Below are 22,748 nucleotides of genomic sequence, written 5' to 3'. Positions count from 1 at the left end.
CCATAGTGACCGCTGTTTCCGGTTTGCTCATGGGATTTTGGACAAACCGGTGCATTTCAAGAGTACCCTACTGCAGGCAAGATGGCGCCGCCACAACATCCACACCGGAAGTCCATACCGGAAGTCCATACCGGAAGTTACAAAGCTAAAAACGTTGCAATAACACCCACACCGGAAGTCCATACCGAAAGTTACAAAAATAAAAGCCTTGAAAAACAGGAACGTGAACGCAAAATAAAAGCCTTCAAAAACACGTAGGTTTACGCGTAATTCTATGAACTTTTTTGCACTTACATTTTAATCGTATCAGTATTATTGACTAGTTGATTGACTCCAAAAGTGTATAGGCTGTTGAGAATTTACTGTTTTGAGAAGTTACTTAGAAGCCTGCACGAATCACTAAGTTATAGTGTTAACGTCTCAGCCATGCACAGCCTTTTGTTCCGAGTGTGTGTTGAAATACTTAAAGCTGATTATGATGCTGCCGTGATGACATCTGCATATGCCTCTCTTGTTTTGTCTGGGTCATATGCTATTTTATGTTGTGTTAGCCTGACTGTACCTCAGTACAGTTTGCTGTAGTGTTTGTTCCAAATTACCTTGCATGCTGTCTGCCTATGTGATCACATGTATAGATTAATGAATGAATGAAATACAGATCCAGAGTAGATCCACAGTCACGAGAGAAGAGCAGAATGTTATCTATGGTGCAGGGGCGAGTGGAGGAGGAAAATGTAGAGGTGTGTGGTGACTGTTTCTTTTTTAACATAATTTGTAACACGTTACAATGACACAGTGACAGGGGTGTTCATTAACCACAAGAACAAACGGAGGGAATGGTTTCTCCTTCTATTTTGAGACATTAGATGGGCGTAAACACTCTGAGCTTGTCAAACAGTTTTATTCAGATTGAATGCTTGATGCATGTACACCAATGTCTTAACAAGATCACTTTATTTGGCGTCCATGAAAACATTGAAGTTGGAACCTTCAATTAGAATGACTAGAAAAACTGCAAATGTATACATAGCTACTGTTTCTTTCCATCCAACCCCTACTTGAAATGTAGAATTATACTTTATTTTATGTTCTTTTAATGTTATATGTATGATGTCTTAACCCTTTTGTATTGATAATGTTGTACTTGAAAATGAACAATGCACCTTTGCTATTACAAACTCCAAATCAACATAAAATATTAGGACTAAAATATTTCAACTTGAGGCACCACTGTCAGCCACTGATGATAGATGTACAGTACACATTTCTGGGGAGCCTCTGTTGTTTTTGTGGTGAATATAGATCTCTGTGTACAGCTTGAGTGTATTTTCCCTCTTACTTACAGTCTTTTCCTTCTCATCCCCTCCCCCCACACACACTAACACTCTACATTATTCTGTTCTTCATACACAGCGGGATCTCTCTCACTCACTCTCTCTATCACAATTAGCTTTCTGCTAATTGATTTAGCAGCGACAGACTAATGCAATCAATACGCTACACGAAGAAGAAACTTCCAGTTCGAAGCATCCGGCATTGGGTAGAGAGGGGGTTAAAGAATCACTTCCGGTATGGACTTCCGGTACGGACTTCCGGTGTGGATGTTGTGGCGGCGCCATCTTGCCTGCAGTAGGGTGCCTCTCGTGCATTTAGGAGAATGGATGGGGTATTAGAAATAAAACTCCCCTCAGGTTAATGCATGTAAAAGTAAACTAGAAATGACGTCTATGTTTGGGGCGCCGTTTGTAAAGTTGTGCGCACTTTAAGGAACAGCAACATTTCTCCACAAGCAGCTCCAAAATTAAAACGTAGTGTGAATTTTTAAGTTACTTTTTTTTAAAATCACATTTAGATCAATATTTGTGATCCTATTCACACTTAATTTTGTTGTGAAAAATTTCACAATCACTGTTATATCCAAATGCTAAATATAAATGTAAATGTCAAATGTTATATCTAAATGTTTAAGATAATCTAAATGTTAAATATGAATCTACGTGTCAAAAATAAATCTCATTGTTAAATCTGAATATTACATATAAATCTAAATGTTAAATGTTAAATATAAATCTAAATGTTAAATATGAATTTAAATGTCAAATATAAATCTGAATGTTAAATGTTAAATCTGAATGTTAAATATAAATCTAAATATTAAATATGAACCTAAATGTCAAATCTAAATCTCAATGTGAAATCTAAATGTCAAACATAAATCTAAATGTTACATCTAAATGTTAAATATGAATCTAAATGTCAAATCTAAATCTAAATATTAAATATGAATCTACGTGTCAAAAATAAATCTCATTGTTAAATCTGAATATTACATATAAATCTAAATGTTAAATGTTAAATATAAATCTAAATGTTAAATATGAATCTAAATGTCAAATATAAATCTCAATGTTAAATGTTAAATCTGAAAGTTAAATATAAATCTAAATATTAAATATGAACCTAAATGTCAAATATAAATCTCAATGTTAAATCTAAATGTCAAACATAAATCTTAATGTTAAATCTAAATGTTAAATATGAATCTAAATGTCAAATCTAAATCTAAATATTAAATATGAATCTACGTGTCAAAAATAAATCTCATTGTTAAATCTGAATATTACATATAAATCTAAATGTTAAATATAAATCTAAATGTTAAATATAAATATAAATGTTAAATATGAATCTAAATGTCAAATATAAATCTGAATGTTAAATATGAATCTAAATGTCAAATATAAATCTCAATGTTAAATGTTAAATCTGAAAGTTAAATATAAATCTAAATATTAAATATGAACCTAAATGTCAAATATAAATCTCAATGTTAAATCTAAATGTCAAACATAAATCTTAATGTTAAATCTAAATGTTAAATATGAATCTAAATGTCAAATCTAAATCTAAATATTAAATATGAATCTACGTGTCAAAAATAAATCTCATTGTTAAATCTGAATATTACATATAAATCTAAATGTTAAATGTTAAATATAAATCTAAATGTTAAATATGAATCTAAATGTCAAATATAAATCTCAATGTTAAATGTTAAATCTGAATGTTAAATATAAATCTAAATATTAAATATGAACCTAAATGTCAAATATAAATCTCAATGTTAAATCTAAATGTCAAACATAAATCTTAATGTTAAATCTAAATGTTAAATATGAATCTAAATGTCAAATCTAAATCTAAATATTAAATATGAATCTACGTATCAAAAAATAATCTCATTGTTAAATCTGAATATTACATATAAATCTAAATGTTAAATGTTAAATATAAATCAAAATGTTAAATATGAATCTAAATGTCAAATATAAATCTGAATGTTAAATATGAATCTACATGTTAAATATAAATCTGAAGGTTCAATTTTAAATCAAACTGTAAAATCTAAATTTAAATGTTAAACATAAATATTGATTGTTAAATCTAAATGTTAAATGTTGCTATGCGATCCTAAATACTTAGCAATAGCAATAATACAATTAGTGTTTAACATCCAACTCTGATAGACTATGCTATTTAAAAGTTCAATAAAATAGTCAACATAACCGAGCAGTCTGAGAGTTTGTAAGCAAAAGCATTATAGTTATTTTTATCCATTCATACAAGATCTTCAGATAAAAAATCTAAAATAATCAAAGTTAAAGAGAAGTATCAATATTTCTCTACAAACTTCTAAGCTATGTTTAACAATAACTTATAATAACTCATTTTCAAACAGGTTTCAACATGCACTCCTTCAACAGGTGTTTGTAAATCAATTTACTGTCTACTTTTACAGCTACTGTTTAGCTAAATGAGAACAGACACAAATAATCAATCTAAAATACTGTACACTTCTGTAGTAAAATACTTCAGTAAAAATAGTCAGTATCATGTTAAAGTATACAATCCTGTTACCTTGACCTATATAGACATGAATAACTTAGTAAGCTATGTAATAGCTTGTACAGAATAAAGCACTTTGACCCCGGCTAATTCGTCTTTGTGTGGTTACACTCAGAGTTTTTTCTTCTTCTCTTCCTCTCCTTTCTCAATGAACTCCATATTATTATCTGGTTGATGTTCTCTTTTCTGGGCCTCCTTGGCCTGTGTCTCTGCTGTCTTTCCGTTCGGGCTCTTCACCATGGCCTTGGCTGCCTGCTTGCCTGTGGTCTTCAGGATGGCTTTAATTCCCAGATTGTCGATGTTGTGTGCAGTCACGCCAACATTGATCACTGACTTGAGTGCTGTGTCTGTGGCTGCACCTGCGTCATTACCATACCTTCACCACAAATAACACGCCCGAGTTAGAGGAGAGTTTGGTGCAGAAGGTATATGCGTACAGAAGTGAAATTTGACTGTGATATCTTTTCATTGTCATTCACATCAACACACTGGCGGTGAAGAACAACAGACATGTATTACTTTTAGCAGTTTTATTAGCAACAAACCAGGAAATAGATGGTATGAACAGCAAAAGCAGAACCACCCAACACAAGCAGATGTTTAACATACCCGAAAACAGGCTCAGTAAATCAAACACATGACAGAGGCTTAACACTGGAAATGCCAAAGGGGGTCATTTTGACTGTTTTAACATTTATAATTCATGTAACTTTGTTCAATCAAAGATTACAGAGCCGCTGGTTCCTGATTTTTCCTAAAGTTGTGTGTTTAAGTATTTAAAATGTCATTTATACAAATTGCACAGAAGGCAACAATTATATGATCATGTTTTTTTTTTGTCAAACGCACCATCCTCAACCCTCAAACGTCTTGACTCCATTTATCACTCTGCGTTACGGTTTATTACAGGTGACCCCTTTCACACACATCATTGCATTCTGTACAATAAGGTTGGCTGGCCCTCTCTCCATGAAATACGCAATATCCATTGGAATCTTTTTATCTATAAAGCTGTTTTAGGAAAATTACCACCATACCTCACTGAACTTCTTAAATACCCAGACCACAGTCTCGCACCTCAAAACAGCTACTTTTGCATGTTCCTCGAGTTCGGTCAGAACTGGGAAAAACTGCCTTTTGTTTCTCTGCTCCTGACTCCTGGGACAAGTTGCAGCAGTGTCTTGAATTAAATGCACTTTTAACTTTTGGACAATTAAGAATCCTAATTTTTAACCTTTCAACCCCGCTCTGCAACTGTTTTAGCTAGATTAACCTGTGTATATTATTATATCATTTGTATCATCGGCCTTTCTTATATAGTGCTTTTATAGTCATTTTATTTGATCTTTTAATTGTTTTTATATAAAAAAAAAAGAATTATCCTATTTGATGACTTTGATACTCTTGATGCATGTGATGTTTTTTAAATGTCACTGTAAATGACTTGATATCATTGTAAATGAGGGTTGCCCCTCAATGATCTCTCGAGTATAAATAAAGGTGGATTGATTGATTGATTGATTGATTGATTGATTGATTGATTGATTGATTGATTGATTGATTGATTGATTGATTGATATTTACCTACTTTGGCCACAGGCAGTCAATGACTGCCTTGAGTTAGGGTACAATGCTATTTGAAAGATTTTGAATCAAAACTGAGAAAAATAAACAACTCTATTTGTGCAATTATGGTTAAGAGAAGCACGAAGAGAGAGATGACTGCTGTTTCAGGAATTGGACAGCGCCGCAGACCGAATTAGAAGCCGATAAAAGTCCTTGTGGTCAGAAGTGCATGCCGTCATGACAGGAATTTTGCATACTGCTCTTCCCTTCTCCTCTTCTGTTTGCATTTTGAGCTATAAGCCCCAGACTAAAACTAGCCCTGCTGTCACACGCCTTTGGGCCCTTGGGTGCCTTTCGGTTAAAAGTCTGATTCTTCTTAGTTGGAGGGAGTGAAGGCCAGCATGCTTCATGAAGGACTCTTGGCTGGAGGATTACCTTGACCTGCTAAATATGGAGAGAGCTGCTGGTCTCTTAAAAGACTTTGACCGAGGTCTGAGTGGGCTCTGGGACATTGTCAGGAGAGGTCTGGGTTAAGAGCTTTGTGCTGTATTTATCTGTGTTCATGGTCCTCTGCAAAGAGACTCTTCCGTATTGTTGTCCACCTGCTGCTGTTATAACGGCTATTCAGCCTCCTAGATGTTTCGTTGTGTACCTGAACTCACCCATCATGAATTGGGTTTCATCCTATATATACATATACAGTATATTCTTAAACAATAAAAACACCTCACACTTTATATTGGGTATTTATCATAACAGATACTACAATTTGGAATCTGGCAGTCAAAATGACCTCATGGCCTTTCTAGTAGGAATGGAATTCTGGCCAAACTACAATAAGTCAAAAAAGAACCCAAAACACAATAAAACGTCCAGACAAAATTTGAATCAAAGAAAGTCAGTTTGATTAAACGTTATAAGGCCAAATCTGTGGGGTTAGGATTAGGATTTTAACTCATTGAGGGCTGTTTTCTGACTTTATATGTGTTAATGAAAGAGTATAAATGAAGCAGGGAAAATTGTTAGTTCAAAAGTCTTTGCCTTTACTCCCCCATGCAGTCATATGTTCTTGGACAAGTTTAATAGATTCTCTAAGCCCCTAAATCTGAAAAGAAGCACATGTGAAAGAAGATCAGTTTCCCAACGTACCAAGAAGAAAGCAACAGAGAAGGAAACAGTGGAGCTGCTTTCTGATCCCGACAACTACTCATCAAAATCACCGAATAGATTCAGAAACAGGCTGGAAACAGGATCTAACATAGTGAAATATCAGAAAATGTTCATCAGAAAAGTGAAGACTAAGAGATGGGAAATGTTCAAACTTACTTGTAAGTCACACACATGACAGTCTCTGATGCGACGCTTTTGGCAATGAGCTTTGCTCCAGTCTCCATACTCGTCCAGATAGCAGAGAAACCTGGAATGATGCATATTAAATAAGAATCTCTGGGCACTCGCTCGTCTTGGATCAGCCATCTTTAAAGGTGACATATCACGCTTTTTTCATCAATATATATTGGTCTAAGAGTTCCCCAAAACAAGTCTTTAAAGTTTATGCTGAAAAAAACCCACTTTGAAATCAGATTTTGGCATGCCTGAAGAACCCTCTTCTTCAACCCTCCTCAGAACACTCTGTTTTCTCTCTGACCACGCCCCCTCAGGAAGTGACTGTGCCCTTGGCTCTCCAGCACGTTGATCTAATGTTTACATGTTGGCTGAAAATGCATGACTGCTCACAGATAGCGTTACTTCAACCCTCTGAATCTGATCCAGAATCTGATCCTGACAGATAGGCGCCTACAGCAGGACCTTTCTGAAGGATTGGTCACAGATTTAGTGTTTCTTGTTGTTTTATTTATCAGTATGTCGACGTGTGTCTTGGTACACAGCTACGAACATGTAGCTATGTGGCTATGCTAACTAGCGCTAGCATTTATCCATGATAAATAAAAATCATCCACTAGATCTTCAAATCTGCAGACGTGGGGAGTAAAACCGACCTCTGCCAGAAAGGCAGCAGGACCTTTTACGAAGGATTGGTCACAGATTCTGTGTTTCTTGTTGTTTTATTTGTCAGTATGTCGACGTGTGTCTTGGTTCACAGCTACAGCTACGACATGTAGCTATGTAGCTATGCTAATTAGCGCTAGCACTTATCCATGACAAATAAAAATCATCCACTAGATCTTCAAATCTGCAGACGTGGGGAGTAAAACCGACCTTTGTGTTTATTAAGACAGCCTACAACTAGCATGCCTCCCTCCTAAGCTCCTTGTTACCACACATTTGTGCAGATAATGAAAAACGGAGGAGGGATTCAGTATTATTTTATACAGTCTATGGGCTGAACAAGCTCCGAGCTCTGACTCTGTGACAGACCGGATATTGTTGTTACGTAACAAAAACACGGAAGTCTGAAACGGCTCGTTTCACACACATTTACAGAAAGGTGTAGAAATCAAAACAGGGGCAGAATGGATTTTTTTCATTCTCTTGGGGTTTGTAGACATGCCAGGGACACATATTTCAGGTAGAGAACCATTAAAAAGTCAATTTTGCATGATATGTCACCTTTAAGCAAACTCCAAGAAGACATTTGAAGAAGATAAAGCTTTGAATATGAGAACCATGTATGACAGGGATGAGTACATTTATATTTGACTGTATGCATGCTTCTGCAAATTCCTTTCTACTGGTACCCACCATGCACACCGCTGGCTGCCACATGCTTGGCTCCATCCACGTTGGACGGCTGACCGTCTTTGCTCTTCAGAGACTCCGGGACCAGCTTAGCACCATGTTTCTTCACATGGGGCGCCACCTTCTCTGCCACATGTCCTGCCACTGAGCTCACTCCATTAACTGTGAAGGCACACACAGGTAGAAGAATATATATAAGTAGAAAGCCTCATAAATAAAGAGTTGTCTTTGCTCACTACCCGAAAGCAGTCTGTGTGAATGTCAGGACTTATGACACAAACTGCTGTGCCTTGTAGTTGTTTATATAATTACTATGCCCCCCTTTTTTCCCGTATTCATTACTCACCCAAGAACTGGCTGACCCGCACAGCGCCCCCAGTGGCCTTTTTAGCCACGTACAGACTTCTGGTGACACCGGGGCTGACCTCTGAAGGGGTGTCCTCAGGTGTAATGTGGTCTCTGATCTTGGATGCTCCTCTATGGATGGCTCTACCAGTGGCCTCTGCCCCTCTCACAAGTTGATGACTCACCTTTGTGGCACCTTAAGACCAAAAGAAAAATGAGTTTTTATTGAAAACCATCATTATCCTTACATTTATGATTTCAAAAATCTCTACTGCAGTGAAATAAAGAGGTGGTTAAAGAAAAAAAACTTCCCTCACCTCAGTTTAGGACACACAGCAACAAAAGGTGAACACTGCCCTCTAGTGGCCATTTTTGGTACACAAGGGAACGTGTTTTCTGTTTCCCTTTTTTCATTTTAAGCATTATTGTTTACAAACATACCTGACAGAATCCCTTGTGCCATCTTCTCACTCCAGCCAGGAAGTAGTTTTTCCCTCTCCCCTGTGGGTCCAACCAGCATTGTTTGCCCTCCTGCAGTACCGAGGGGGATTTTCTCACTCAGATTGATGACATCTGACCCCACAGGACCCTGCGAGAAAATCCATGAAATCACATTTACAATGATTATTATGATTAAATGAAGGACATGCATTCAGATGATTTTTAGAACATTCATAAACCCAAACAGTAAACAAGCATTCCTGAAAGCAATGACTCAGTTGGCAAAGAATGTTTTCACCCACGACACACCGACTATTGTGTTCCTTCCGAGCTGTCAAGTATGAGAAACTGGAGTTTACTATTTCAACACCTCCACCCTCTTTACTCTTTAAACAAAAGCAAAAAACTTGAAGCATGCTGTTTGAAAGTGTGAACTCCACACATATCTTCACCCACTTGGATCCTGAGCTCAGCCATCTGCGATAGGATGTCTTTAAACATCTCTCGGTCAGCAGCAGGCAGCTCAGAGGACAACACAATGCCCACGTAGGAGCCTGGCACCTTTGCCATGCAGTCAGGGAACATGTAGACCCCAGAGTTAGCCAGCAGGACTGGGGTGTCTGTTGTCAGCGGGTACAAACAGTCACACACCTTAAAGGCACAAGGAGAGAGGAAAATAAGAAGGTGGTTAAGTGTGAACAGTTAGCAAACACTTCAAGTCCACTTTGCTCTGCAATAGTTTAAAATGTTAGAAATTTAACACCCTATTTGCCCAGTTTCCTCAATGGTTAGGTTTGTGAAGCCACAAGAGTGCAGTCTGCCTTTCTTTTTAAAAGTTTTCCCCTCTTGAAGACCCATCACAGCCTAAACTCGACTTGTGTCAGCCACCTGCTCAGATATCAAAAAGTAGCTGGAGCAGACATAGTGTAGACCAGGGGTTCCCAAAGTGTGGGCTGGGACCCCCTGGGGGGTCGCAAGACACAAATGGGGGGTCTTGAGATGTCTTTCAGAATATTAATTAGTACATTTTACCCATTATAGTAAATAATAGACAAAAATAGTAGCTAAACTTGAAATAAAACCTTGAAAACAGAAAATGTAATGAGTTTTCTGCCTTTCTTTTTGCCAGATCACTCCTAAGTTTAGGGTTAGTGAACAGTTAATTATCAAAAGCATCAGTAGCAGCAGGTTAATTCATAACAGCACAGGAAACACAGACACATGCTCATATGGGTAGGCTAGTTTCTCCAGACTAGCTAAATTAATCCACATTAAATCACTTTGAGGGACAGTGGGGGTCACGAGTCTTTGGCATCTATATTTTAGGGGTCGTGGGCTGAAAAGTTTGGGAACCCCTGGTATAGACCAATGCTGCCTATTGCAGTATGCCTATATCAGCGTTGGCATGCTTTGAGGTATTCAGTGATATGACCTGTTATTAGCACAGTCTGCAAAGCATAAGAACCAAGTAGATGGCAGTCTAAATCTAAATTAGTTGACATCAATGTTTGTACTTTTTTAAAAAAGTTATATTTTTTAGGCTTTAACACCTTTATTTATAGAGGAGAGGACAGTGGATAGTGTAGGAAACCAGGAGAGTGAGGGAATGACATGCAGGAAAGTGGCTGCAGGCTGGAATCAAACTCGGGCCGCCCGCTATATGGGCACGCAACTTAATCATTAGGGTAAATCTGCACCCCGAGTAAGCAGCTCTTTGAGTATCTTTGCATGGTCACTTAGGTGTACCGTATGTGTCCATCTCCCTCTATAGTGAGGTACTCGTGATATCCCGCTCTGTAATACAGGTACAGACTGGCATGGCACCTGACAGATGACCCTGTGAGGGTGCAGGACACTGACCAGCAGCACAACAGAAGCGCAGAGTCATCTGTTAATGGGACCATTGTGTTACTGGGAAACAAAGCAAGGCCAGAACACAATCGAGCAGCCCACCAGCTTGGTGTGGTAGGAACACAGAGTCATGGGTTTCATCGCAGTACACAGAGCGGCATAATGCACGCTTTGTAGAGGTGGCAGAATACATTACAGTTATTATAGAAGTTCAAACAAAAATTATCACACAGTGTGTGCAGGTTTTTACAGAGCTCCACATGAACCCCACACTCAGGATCAGACTAGATACACTGTTATTTTAGTTCTGGTTTGGAGATTGTGCCATCAAAGTTATTTGAAAGTTTCCAGTAAAGTCTAAAATTTCTAATCTATGAAAATGGTTAAAGAGATGGACATTAAAGATATATCACTTAAAATACTGACATAGTGGAGAGTAACACTGCTTAACTATATACACAGATATGCAAAGGGACACCTCTGTAGTATTAAATACAGCCAAAAACAAACTGAATAGAAAGTCCAGTCATAGTTGGTTTGACAAATGTAAGGATGAAATGAAACATGTGTTTTGACTCTTCTTTGATGTCTTAAAGAACAAGCATCTAATCAATAAATTAGGAAAATAATCTTCAGATTAATGAAAAATTAAGATTTATAGTAGTTGCGACGCTAATTGCAGCCCTCTATTTTTCATTTACTAGCAAATACAGTTTAGAAAAATCCCTTTAAATGAAAAAAACAGACAAAAAAGTGAAATCCACAAACTTTTAAAGCACAGTTTACATGTTTATAGATGCTTTTAACTTGTTGCTTGTTTTTAATTTTTGTTTTTTTGTGTGTTTTGCCTTTTTATTTTACATAAAGAGATGTGCATGTTGTTCAGGAATATGCTCATGAGGATACGTATGATAGTTATGAGTTGACCTGATGTATGAGGATACATCACGACGACATCATCTTTAGTAATCAGAAAATTAAAACTAGTCTTCACTCCAACATGATGAGTCAGCTAATTATATAACTGCTCTAATAGTTTATTAGAAGTTAGTGCTCACACATGCTTGCCTGACAGACACACCCCTGGAAAAAATCTTCTAACATACCAACACCCAATCACATACGTACTTCTTCAAACACATTGTTTACTTACATGTAGAAATGCTGAGGGCCTCCCTCCTGTGACATCTTTTTTCTGGTTCTCAAATGTGATGATGCGAAGGAACCCCGGGTAGGACAGGGAGCTGACCTGTCCATTTGGTGCCACGAAAAACATCTGCACCCCTGAGGGGATGAAAATAAGCTCGTGTCCATCTCTGCCTGCAGCTGCTCCAGTCTGGAGGCCTCCTCCTCCAGCAGCAGGACTGTAAGACAGGCTGCGGTGGCCGGCTGTTGGCTGCAGTGTGTATACTGGAGGTTGTTCCCCTGTGTTTGCCATGGCTGTTGTTCCTGGCGCCGCTGCAGGGAGTGTGTGTGTGTGCAACACAGCAGGGGAAGGAGGCCTGGGAGGGGGGGTTTTGGGGGTTGGGGTTGTGTTCTGGTTGGTAGTAGGTACAGTGGGGTACAGGTGGTTTAGAGAGCTTTTGGGAGGATCAAGGTTTTTTAACAGAAAGCTCCTCTGGGGCACTGGCGTCACCTGAGAGGACTGCAGGTCAGAAAGGTGGCCGTTGACAGTCTGCAGGGTGTCCCTCATTTTCTGCTGAAGCTGCCTGGCCGTGTCCCAGACCGCTCCATGGTGCCTCGGCCCTGCAGTAGGGACCTCCACACCTTGAGTGAGATGCATGTGTCCTTTCCTGTAATACATCAAGGCCTCATCTTTTTTCCCGCCTTCTTCAGCTGAGAGTCCACGGTTCAGAGAATGAAACGCCAACTCATACTGATCCTTGATGAGCAGCAGCTCAGCCATGCTGAGGAGAAGAGACAGAGTCTTAAAAAGAGAGAACAGACAGAGGAGGGAATCAAAAGTGAAACTAAGTCATTGCAATTGCAGAGGTTTGTTCAATAATCCTGTAAAAGCTGTTGGTCAGTGGTTAGTTTTGGTTGTTTTTTAGTTCTTTAAAACTTCTGGAAGGATTTTTGGAACTACATTTCTGTCTTTAGATCAATAGTTTGAAAAACATATTTCTATTTTAGTTGGATGGGAGACAGATGGGATGAACAGATTTAAGATTTGAATTTGTTTGTCATTTATGTGATTATTTGTCAAAGGAGCATGTAAGATATTAAACATAATGCTTTTATTTACTGTGTTATATCAGAGTTGGCTGAAAACTTGTATTTATCTTCTGCCAAAAAAGTGTCTTTTTATTCCTTGGCTTTTAATACAGCATGAGAGTTTGTGTTGGTCTCTGTTTGTCCTTTAATTTACTGTATTTTAAATTTTACTATTATTTATTTCTACTGTTTGTATTTGTTGTGCAGAACTTTGGTAAGCTTGTTGTTTTAAAAATGTGTTATATAAATAAAATGGATTGTATTGTATTTTGTAGCGGCAACTCATTCAGAACACCGCTGCCAGAGTCCTTTTAATTGTCTTTAAAGCTCTAAACAGCCTTGCTCCTCCATACATCACAGATCTCCTGTCATTTTATGTTCCACCATGTTCACTTGTTTTTATGCACCTAATAAACTGTGGAACTCTCTGCCTCTAGGCATTAAAACGGCGAGCTCTCCGGGTGTTTTTAAAAGTAAACTTAAGACTTATCTTTTTAATCTGGCTTTTAACTTGGAGTCATTTCCTTTTATCCCTGGACTGCATTATTACTTTTAAGAATTTTTTTCCTTTATTTAATTTTTCATTCTCTTATTCTAACTTCTTCTTTTTCAATTGTTTTATTTAATTAATTGATTTTATTTTATTTTAATTTCTAAAGTATTTCATATCACACTCCTCTATCTTGTTGTAGCCTTAAATAATTGTATCTGTTGCTTTTGTTTTCTGTCTGTTCTTTTGTGAAGCATTTTGGGCTCCATGCTGCATGAATGTATGAAAGGTGCTTTATAAATAAAAATGAGTTAAGAGAGTTAAGTTCTGTCCCCTGGCAGGGCACAGACAAAAATAAACACATTTACAAAACAACACTGAACAAAGTAGAAGATGTAGAGAGACAGAGAAGTGCATCCCATAATAGTACACCGATCAACAGCTAGAGTTTTACAGCAAAAGCACAGACATATTGAAGAAAGAGGTAAGCATGTGTTTTAAGGGTTAAGTGGGACATTTAAATTGTAAGTATGACACATTGGAGGGCATGTACCTTACATAAAGGTGAACCAGGCATGGAAGTAAAAATCAAGATCAAAATATATGAAGAAAACACATAAACACTCCGGATAAACATATGAAGTACAGTGGCAAACATCTCTGTAATGTTACTGCATTGTTATTGTTGGCAGTGCTACACATGTAAATGACTCCAGCTCGCAAACAAATCAGGTTTGACCTGATGAGCAGGCCCTCGAGAGCTGTTTTGTGAATCTCTCCTTCATCATGTCTAACAGTGTACACATTATTATTCATCTCTGTATTAAATATATAGTTAATTAAGTTTTGTGTTACCTTTAAGGACATGATGTCTGTCAGTTTAGAACACTAAGAGCAAATTGAAGTGTGACTTACCTTGAGACAGGAAGTATATTCAACACTTAAACTAAAGTTAAGTCGTCTCCAAGAGTCCCTGTAACAGTTTTCGACGGTTCATCAGTTCTTTCATGGATGTGGAAATGTCTCCTCTCATTCAATGTTCACTTCATCCTCTGAGTCAATCAGGTGAACACCCAACAATTACGAGGGAGCGTCAACACAACACTGTTAACGATTCAGCTTCCGGTTATCACTTTCAAAATAAAACTCCATAGCAAGTTGTTTAAAAATGTTAAACTATGATAAAAACTTTATTTGTAATGGGACTGCAATGAATAAAAACATTTCTTATTAGTGCAGACACTTGATTTTGTGATTGTTTTTCCTACCCTCAAATACACCTCACACTTGACTCCCTGCATGGAGCATTATGGTTGAACAGACACATGCAAACAAGGCTCAAATCAAATCATATTTCAGATGTGGAATATGGAAGATGTTATTCAAGATTTAAAGACAGCATTATTGCAAACAAAGTATTTCAAGTATATATTACAACTTAGGACCTATAGGCATTAAACACCCTTTGTATGAGCACCTGTGGGTAATCAGATTATAAAGCTAGATGGGTTGTTTTTTAAATAATTTATTGTATTTGAAGATGCACAAAAAAAATATTTTAAAATCTCCTGGTAATATAGTGTGCGGCAGTGTGGTATGCCTTCCATTGCATTGGCAGTTTAATCAGCTGTGTTTATTTTGTCTCATATTAATTATGTTCTCGCAGGAGAGTCAGAAGATGGGCGGGGCGGTGATTCAAGGGACAGATATGACAGCCGGTGGAGTTAGAAATGAAACACGACAATACCTGTGAATAGAGAGATGACAGATCAGATTAAAAGAACATAAGAGGTGTAAAATCCTGTCCCAGAAATACTTATTACTATACATCAAAGATTCCTAAGGCTTTAAACTGACTTTGAACTCTTGTACTTTTCCCTGATTGCTTGTTGTGGACAACTCTCTGCACAGACGTGCAGCTTGTGGAGTTCAGTCAGGCAAGGAACAATTTCAGCCATGGGATAACCAGTGAAGGAATATAAGGAATCAGGCTAAGGTGAGAAAAAAAATCCTTAAAAGTCATGTTGTGGCTTCATCCTTGAGGAATTCTCCAAGTAGAGACTTTAAGGAGCGGCCAAATTGTGGGAAAACTCACCCACAGTGATCTGTTAATAGTGTAGACAGCTAAGCAATATGCTGCTGCTGCCACTATTGATTGGTTATAATGTAGGAATGGATCCAATTCCAGCAGGCTTAACTCTGCTACATACTAGAAGAAGTAGAAAAAGAGCACATCACCATATTAAAATAAAATCCAGAGACTTAAGATTGGGGGCATGAACTTACAGACTGTATAACATTTGATTGATTTGTTTTGCTCACCAGGGCTAGGTTCTCTGTGGTTGCACACACGGGCTGGATGGACATGAAAAGGCGAAGGAACTGGTTTATAGTCGGAGCAGCCATCCTGAAAGTCAGCACTTGGAGGAAAACATGCTCCATCCTGACCAACTGCCTCTGAGTGTAGGTGCTGTCAGTGGTGTACACAAACTCACTCAGCTCCGGAGGGGAGATCTCCTCATACTTTCTGCAAGATCAAGTAACGTCGGGTTGTCAGTGCCAATCCATAAAACTATATGTGGAAGGAAAAAAGTAGAATCTTTGGGAACAGAAAGATTTGCTCACGCGGCGATCATCAATGCAGCCGTGCCAACCAGCTGCAGCTTGCCCCGTTTCACGCACGCTGTGCGGGAGAGGAAGCGATCCAAATAGGTGACAGCGAGGTGCAGAGTCTCACAAGCAAGCTCAAACTCCTGCACAACTTCAACCAGCCAGTCTACCAGGATGACCCGCATGCCGTTGGTGATCTCTGGATGTTTGTCTAAGTAGCCAGGCTGTGGCCTTAACCTCACCTAGCATTAGAAACACAGGATGATGAAGTGTGGCCATGCTAATCTGCATAAATATAATGCATTTAGTGTTGCTTATTTACTACAAAATTAAATCAGAATTTCTGGGTTGTTTCACACTTCGATCTCCCGCAGGTGCAGGAAAATGTCTTGTGTATACTGGGAAATACACAGCACCTCCTCTGACATCATGGATCTGTCAGGCTCAGACTGCAGGGAAACATCCCGACAAGAACCTACAAGAGACGACAACATTTAGGTTAAGAGCAAGAAATCCTGCATGGAAGAGGTTTGAATGTTTGGCAAACTCACTTGAACTCAGCTCCAGCAGTAGTCTCACATCTTCATTCTGCATGGCCTCACTTTCTGCATCTTCATAGCAGCGCTCTGAGACAACTTCTTGACCAGAAGCTGCAAGAACAACCTCACAGGCCTCTTCTACGTACACATCAAAGCTGGAGCTGGAGGGACAGCCGAAGAAGGTGAGCTGGGAGCTGTCTGAGATTGAACTGTGTTTGGAAAACTGGCTTCCCTGTAAGGTTAGCGTCACAAAAAGTCAGAATATGAATTTTCTGTCATTGCAATCATACGATGATTTTCTCTCTGTAGTGCTTTGTTCTTTTTACCTACCTGGCTGTGTGATCGGCCATGCTGCTCATTTTGTGACAGCACACCAAGCACGGTCCGCTGCTTGGGCCGCTGGCCCTGAAGTGCATCCGGTCTGACTGAAGGTGGAAGATTTTCTTTGCTGGTGCGACTGTCACCGTGGGTATTTGTGCTGAAGTTCATCTTTAAATGAGGAGGAAGCAGGCAGTCAGAAAGGAGAGGACAGAAAATGGTCAAATATTGTCTCAACTTCATGGTGACATTAGAAAAATCCTCAAATATTGTTTGTTTACAGAAATATAAAAGGTCAAGTAAATGGCAGATCTGCTACAAAATCCTGCACAACAAATACCAACAGTAGAAATAAATAATAGTAAAATGTAAAATACAGTAAATTAAAGGACAAACAGAGACCAACACAAACTCTCATCCTGTATTAAAAGCCAAGGAGTACAAATGAGTTTTAAGACATGATTTAAAAGTATCCAGGGTGGGGCCCATTTTGACTTGGGGTGGGTAGCTCAATCCACAGTTTAGGAGCTACCACTGAAAAAGCTTGGTCACCCCTTGTCTTTTGTCGTCTTTTTGGCACGACAAGACCAGATCTGCAGACCTCAGTGCTCTGGAGGGGGCGTAGAAGTGTATGAGGAAAGAGATGTACTGAGGTGCCAGACCATTTAGTGACTTAAAAACAAACATTAAAATCTTGAAATTAATTCTAAAATGGACAGGGAGCTACTGAAAAGGGTAAATGATTATCAGGGAATCATTTTCTATCAATTTCTGACTAATAGGTTTTCAAATGGCAAACAGCTTCCATCTCACCTTCCCAGGATGTCTACTGCTCACGGTGTTGAAATTGAAATGGTCACATCTTATAAATACTCAGGCATTCTGCTTGATGAGAACCTGTCTTTTAAACTACACATTGATAAACTTGTTTCAAAGTTGAAGCTGAAATTGGGCTTCTTTTATAGAAATAAATCATGTTTCTCACTGAAAGTCAGAAAACATCTGATCACCACAACTTTTTTACCCTTGTTGGATTATGGAGACCTGCTTTTTATGAATGCTCCTGCTCAGTTTTTAAAGAAATTAGATGCTGTGTATCACTGTGTTTTGCATTTTATTACCGGTTGCAGCTATCATGTATATCACTGTCCCTTATACGCTGTTGTCGTGTCTTAACAGCCCGTGATGTGCAGATGTAGAATGAACCTCGTGACACTGGCCAGCTTGAATAGTAATTCGATTTATTACAATCAAACAGCATCAGCATCAGTAACAAGCATCGCGACTGCTTGGAGGACGACCGGGCCAGATGAAGTCGCCTCTCTTCGGTCTCCACGTTCTGGCTTAAATACTATGAAGGTGCACTCAAATTAGAATGAGGGTGTCTTTCAAACATACACAAATATGGACTCTTCAACACAAGTTTCAAGTTAGCTGCTATTTGACTCCATTTATGGACGCCTTGTTCTAAGTATTGACAAAGACGTCAACTGTCACTGTCAACCATATATTTGCCTATGTCAAAGGTGATATTTTTTAGGCCCTTCCTAGAGACTTCTGGAGCCTACTATTGTAACTCATTCTTGTGGGTCCCTGGACTTATTTTAAACAACACAGACTAGCAACATATACTTAATCTAATGTGGTTGAATATCAGATATTTCACTGTCACACACTGTCCGTCTTTGTCCGGTCGTAGACTCTCTCACTGGCTGATCTTTATTTATAAATCTATTCTTGGACTTCTCCCTATTTGTGTGTACACATGTGTAGAAACCTCAGCCGATATGGCCTGCGCTCTCAGGACATCATACAGTTGCAGGTCCAGAGAGTCAGAACTGAACTGGGCAAAAAGGCTTTAACATTTTCAGCCCCGTTTACCTGGAATGATGTGCAGAAGGACTTGAAACTGACACATCTTGCAACTCTGGGGGAATTCAAGTCACTCATAAAAGACAGAGAAACAAGCTCAACTGGATTTTGTGATTGCACTGTGTAATCATGTAACTGTGTGAAACGGTGACCGTATTCTATTTGTGTTGTTTTGTGTGCTTGTTGTGTGCTGTAACATATTTTGTGCTGCCGTCTTGGCCAGGTCACTCTTGAAAAAGAGGTTTTAAATCTCAATGAGTCTCTTACCTGGTTAAATAAATAAAGAAAAAAATTAAGAAAAATAATATCAGCTGTGAATTATCACTGAAAGAAACAGACTTCAAAAAACAATTCAATTTAACTCCTTTTTTTTTTAAATGAATAAAACAATCTTTGATAATCTGAATGAGCAGTTTTAACTGTGAAAACCAGATTAATTCAATGAGGTGTGAAATCTAAACTCTGATGTCTGAGACAGCATTGCCATGGTTACAAGAATTGTGCACCATCTATCAACCTCAGGCAAACAAGCTAAGAAACACAAGCTACCAAAACAAAGCAAGGCTGCACACTGAGAGCACCACAGATTACAGTATAACACTAGTTTCCTGAAGTCTTTGAATCTAAAACAGACCATCATCCGTCCCTGGCTGCAGACTCACCATCACCTGATCCGACGGAGTTCAAAGTTTACCGTTCTGTTACGCGCCCCTCACAGCAGTAATCACAAACTTAATGCTTTTGATGTAAAAATAAAAAAGAGACCTCTTCATGCATAAACGTGACTGAAAGCTGCTATCTGGATAACACTGTTGTTTTCAAGTTGCCTCGTCAACTAATCAGCTGTTTCCTCCGAACGTCAGATCACGAGCAAGGACCTATGGCAAGGACGCCAAATCTCGTCGATGACGCTGTGCGCTACAAACTTTAAGGAACTTATCATAGAGGCAATTTACATTTATTTTAGTCTATATTTAAAGTTTTTATTAAACTCACAAAACAAAAATGCAGCCATTAAACTCAGAGGCGAAAAAAAAGACTTCTTGTTCATAGTCCGAAAGTAAAAATAAATAAATAAATAAATAAATAAATAAATAAATAAATACATAAATAAATAAATAAATAAATAAATAAATAAATAAATAAATATAATTTTCTTTTAAAGTAAACACAAACATACAAAATAATATGATTAAAATTAATAATACATTTTTAAAAAATTTAATTAATACATCGAAATAGTTTTATAAATAGTAATTGGAATGATAATAAAAATACATTCTGTAAACTTTAAATAAAATTAAGGTAATACAATAAAATAATAACAGTGTATATCACAAATCAATCCGTCAGAAAGTCAACCAAAAAGAGACGCCCACCTTATGTGGAATAGATCAGGTTTTAACTGTAATCTCGTGGTGATACACTCCATTTAGAAAATGTCCTTTCTTACACACCTGCCCCTGCTTTTAATCCTGGACTCCTGCTGTTCTGCTGTTCATTATTTGCTTCTTCTGTTCTGTCCTGTCGTGTTTAACTTGTCTTTGAAGTTTTTTAACCTTGTGTTTGTTTCTGTCATAACTGTTATCTATGACCCTTTACCCCTCAAAAGGATGTGCATTTTGTCAGGTCGTCACTGTAAATACAAATTTGTTCTTAATGACTTACCTGGTTAAATAAAGGTTAAATCAAATAAATACAAATAAAACTGTGTGGCTTTAATCAAGAGACTGTGATGACCCTCAGCAGTGCTGCATGGCCACTGTACTCCTCATCCCAGGTAATATTCCCAATATGAAGCAGGAGGGTTCAAAGGGCAGTCCTAAACCCAGACAGTTTCTAATTTCAAGTTGTAAACCTTTCCAATATGTTTTTAGTTTTGGACAGTCCCAAAATATATGTGTATGGTCTCTGATCAGACAACAGCCTCAATTTAACTATTTAATACACAGATTTTTGTATTGGTTACCTAATGTGGTTTTTTTTTATTGAATGCTTCTATTTTTACAACTTCTTGAATTAAATCTTCACGGATTTATACGATCTATCTACAGCATGACATACACACACTTATAATTTCATTTAACATGTATTTCTTTTGGAGAAAATAACCTAGTCTCTCTTAAGTATTTTGACTTTTCCTAATTTCTATTTTTTTGGGATGTCTATTTGACTGTAAAATCTTAGTTTTAACCCAAACAGTGTTACTGATCACCCTTGATTTTTTTCATTTTTCCTACAGAGAACATTAGTTATGTTTTGGATTTTTTAACCACAGCTTAGAAACCTGTATAGACTTATGGGAGTGGTGGTTTGTTGTCATAACATATTGCTGCTAACATATGTCGATGTGATGATTGCTTTTGTCACCATGTCATCTAATGATGTATGGACTCATGCTGAATCATTGAGCAAGAATGTGAGTGTCACACTTGGCTGAGGTCCAAAGGAGGTGTAGAGGAGGGCTGAGTATGAAGGTTTCTGTATTGTATGTCTTTCACTTCAGTTGAATGAAGCTACTGTGTCTTGTTTGTCTCTGGATTATGTTCTGTTCACAACCAGAAAAGAAATATTACAGCAATTTGTTCAAACATTATGTTTTCAAATGTCTCAAATGTCCAGAACCACAAAAAAAAAAAAAAAACTGGAACAAAATAAGAATTCATATCAAACAACCCACAAAAAGAAAAGTTAGTTATGAGAGCTTCTTTTTTCAATCCCACTGCCGAGTGCCTGAAACTACTGCATCGTCCAGCAGATGGCAGGCTCTCTCTTCACTAATAATACGCTGATGTGTTTCAACTGCAGTACATAACTCAGACTTTACATGTTTTCCTGTCAATTACAACACAAATCATGTTATTTTATAGGAATATAAATTATAAATAAAGAGGAGAGTCATGAGGCTGCAACCCACTGAGAAGGTAAGAGAGGAGGTATAAGTCTCACTTTTGAAAACTCAATATTTTATACTTCTGTTGTATTGATTTTATGGTGCATTGCTTTGATGCTTGTTTTAATACCTCTGTTGTTATTATTCTAGCCTTTGCAACTATTTTTTTTAGAATTAACTTATCATTGGTTTTCAAAACAGATAACACACAGAAGAACACTAAAATCAGAAGAAAAAAAATAGAAAAAAATAAACACAAAAACAAGATATATTGTCACATAAAAAGAAGTAATAAGGCCACTGACAAAAGACAAAAAGAAAAAGTGATAAAAATAATAGTATTGTACAGGGAAAGCACTGAGATCAGTGCATTGCGATTACTCACATACCCTTATAACAATCGTATACATGGCAAATATAATTCTCATTCCCTATTCCCACCACGAGGAAATATCCAGTGCAAGTGGTTGCACAACAAACAGCTTCTACCCAGATACCCATTAATCAAATTAACTGTAAGGTTTGCAACAACTTTTTTAAGTAATCATCCTAAAAGTTGTACTTCTCTTTACATTCTTTATATATTTATTTACTTAGTATGAGTGTGCACATTTTAGTTTGTTTCTCTGCTCTAACACATTTAAACAACTGAGGAGGGAGGGGTGTTCCTTGACATTTGTTTAATAAAATGTACAAATGAAAGTCCAAAAGTTTGGATACATGTATGAGTGACTGTGTCTGCATAAATTACACTAAAGTTTGTGAACTCAACTCTAACTCCTGCAGAATTAAGATGATGTACTGATACATCCAGCTGTTTAAAAACAACACTGCTATTGAGCCGAGTAGTAGTTTGTTTTTTATTTTTTTGGCTGCCAAACGAGATTATGTTTAGATTCAGAGTTTCCTGCATTCTTTTTTTACCATATTAATTTTACACATAATAAAATCTTAGTCTACAGACATTAAGCCAGAGCTGCAGGTAAGGAAACTTGGAGGACCC

The 22,748-nt window shown here is 37.6% G+C and overlaps 2 protein-coding genes across 9 annotated transcripts in view; both read right to left on the bottom strand.

The window, feature by feature from the left end:
• Window positions 1–3,666: 3,666 nt before the first annotated feature.
• sparta (spartin a) lies at window positions 3,667–14,900 on the bottom strand. Of its 5 annotated transcripts, none has more exons than XM_034684459.1 (8): window positions 14,429–14,900; window positions 11,963–12,736; window positions 9,415–9,609; window positions 8,959–9,106; window positions 8,519–8,713; window positions 8,176–8,334; window positions 6,799–6,889; window positions 3,667–4,282 (listed from the first exon to the last, which is right to left on the bottom strand). In XM_034684459.1, the coding sequence occupies exons 2-8, from the start codon at window positions 12,713–12,715 to the stop codon at window positions 4,018–4,020; spliced, it is 1,806 nt and encodes a 601-aa protein (XP_034540350.1). In that variant the 5' UTR covers window positions 12,716–12,736; window positions 14,429–14,900; the 3' UTR covers window positions 3,667–4,017. The 5 variants fall into 5 exon arrangements, with proteins under 5 accessions (XP_034540350.1, XP_034540349.1, XP_034540348.1 ...); XM_034684458.1 differs by having other exon boundaries at window positions 11,963–12,716; XM_034684457.1 differs by lacking the exon at window positions 14,429–14,900 and adding an exon at window positions 14,369–14,396.
• A 224-nt stretch (window positions 14,901–15,124) lies between these two features.
• The window catches only part of ccna1 (cyclin A1), a 26,659-nt gene continuing 19,035 nt past the window's right edge, over window positions 15,125–22,748 (bottom strand). For 2 of the 4 annotated variants that reach the window (XM_034684465.1, XM_034684463.1), the window contains exons 2-9: window positions 16,993–17,151; window positions 16,675–16,894; window positions 16,483–16,598; window positions 16,139–16,365; window positions 15,836–16,040; window positions 15,609–15,722; window positions 15,371–15,504; window positions 15,125–15,260 (exon numbers count right to left, since the gene is read on the bottom strand). In XM_034684465.1, coding sequence (XP_034540356.1) covers window positions 15,209–15,260; window positions 15,371–15,504; window positions 15,609–15,722; window positions 15,836–16,040; window positions 16,139–16,365; window positions 16,483–16,598; window positions 16,675–16,894; window positions 16,993–17,151 — 1,227 coding nt within the window. In that variant the 3' untranslated portion in view covers window positions 15,125–15,208. Of the gene's footprint in view, window positions 15,261–15,370; window positions 15,505–15,608; window positions 15,723–15,835; window positions 16,041–16,138; window positions 16,366–16,482; window positions 16,599–16,674; window positions 16,895–16,992; window positions 17,152–19,514; window positions 19,733–22,748 lie in introns of those variants that run through there. The other 2 variants (XM_034684464.1, XM_034684466.1) reach the window with 2 other exon arrangements.

The sequence above is a fragment of the Notolabrus celidotus genome, chromosome 5 (genome assembly GCF_009762535.1).
Source record: "Notolabrus celidotus isolate fNotCel1 chromosome 5, fNotCel1.pri, whole genome shotgun sequence".
In the NCBI taxonomy this organism is placed as follows: Eukaryota; Metazoa; Chordata; class Actinopteri; order Labriformes; family Labridae; genus Notolabrus; species Notolabrus celidotus.
The sequence above is the reverse complement of the archived record's forward strand: the minus strand, read 5'-3'. Positions and strand labels throughout refer to the sequence as shown.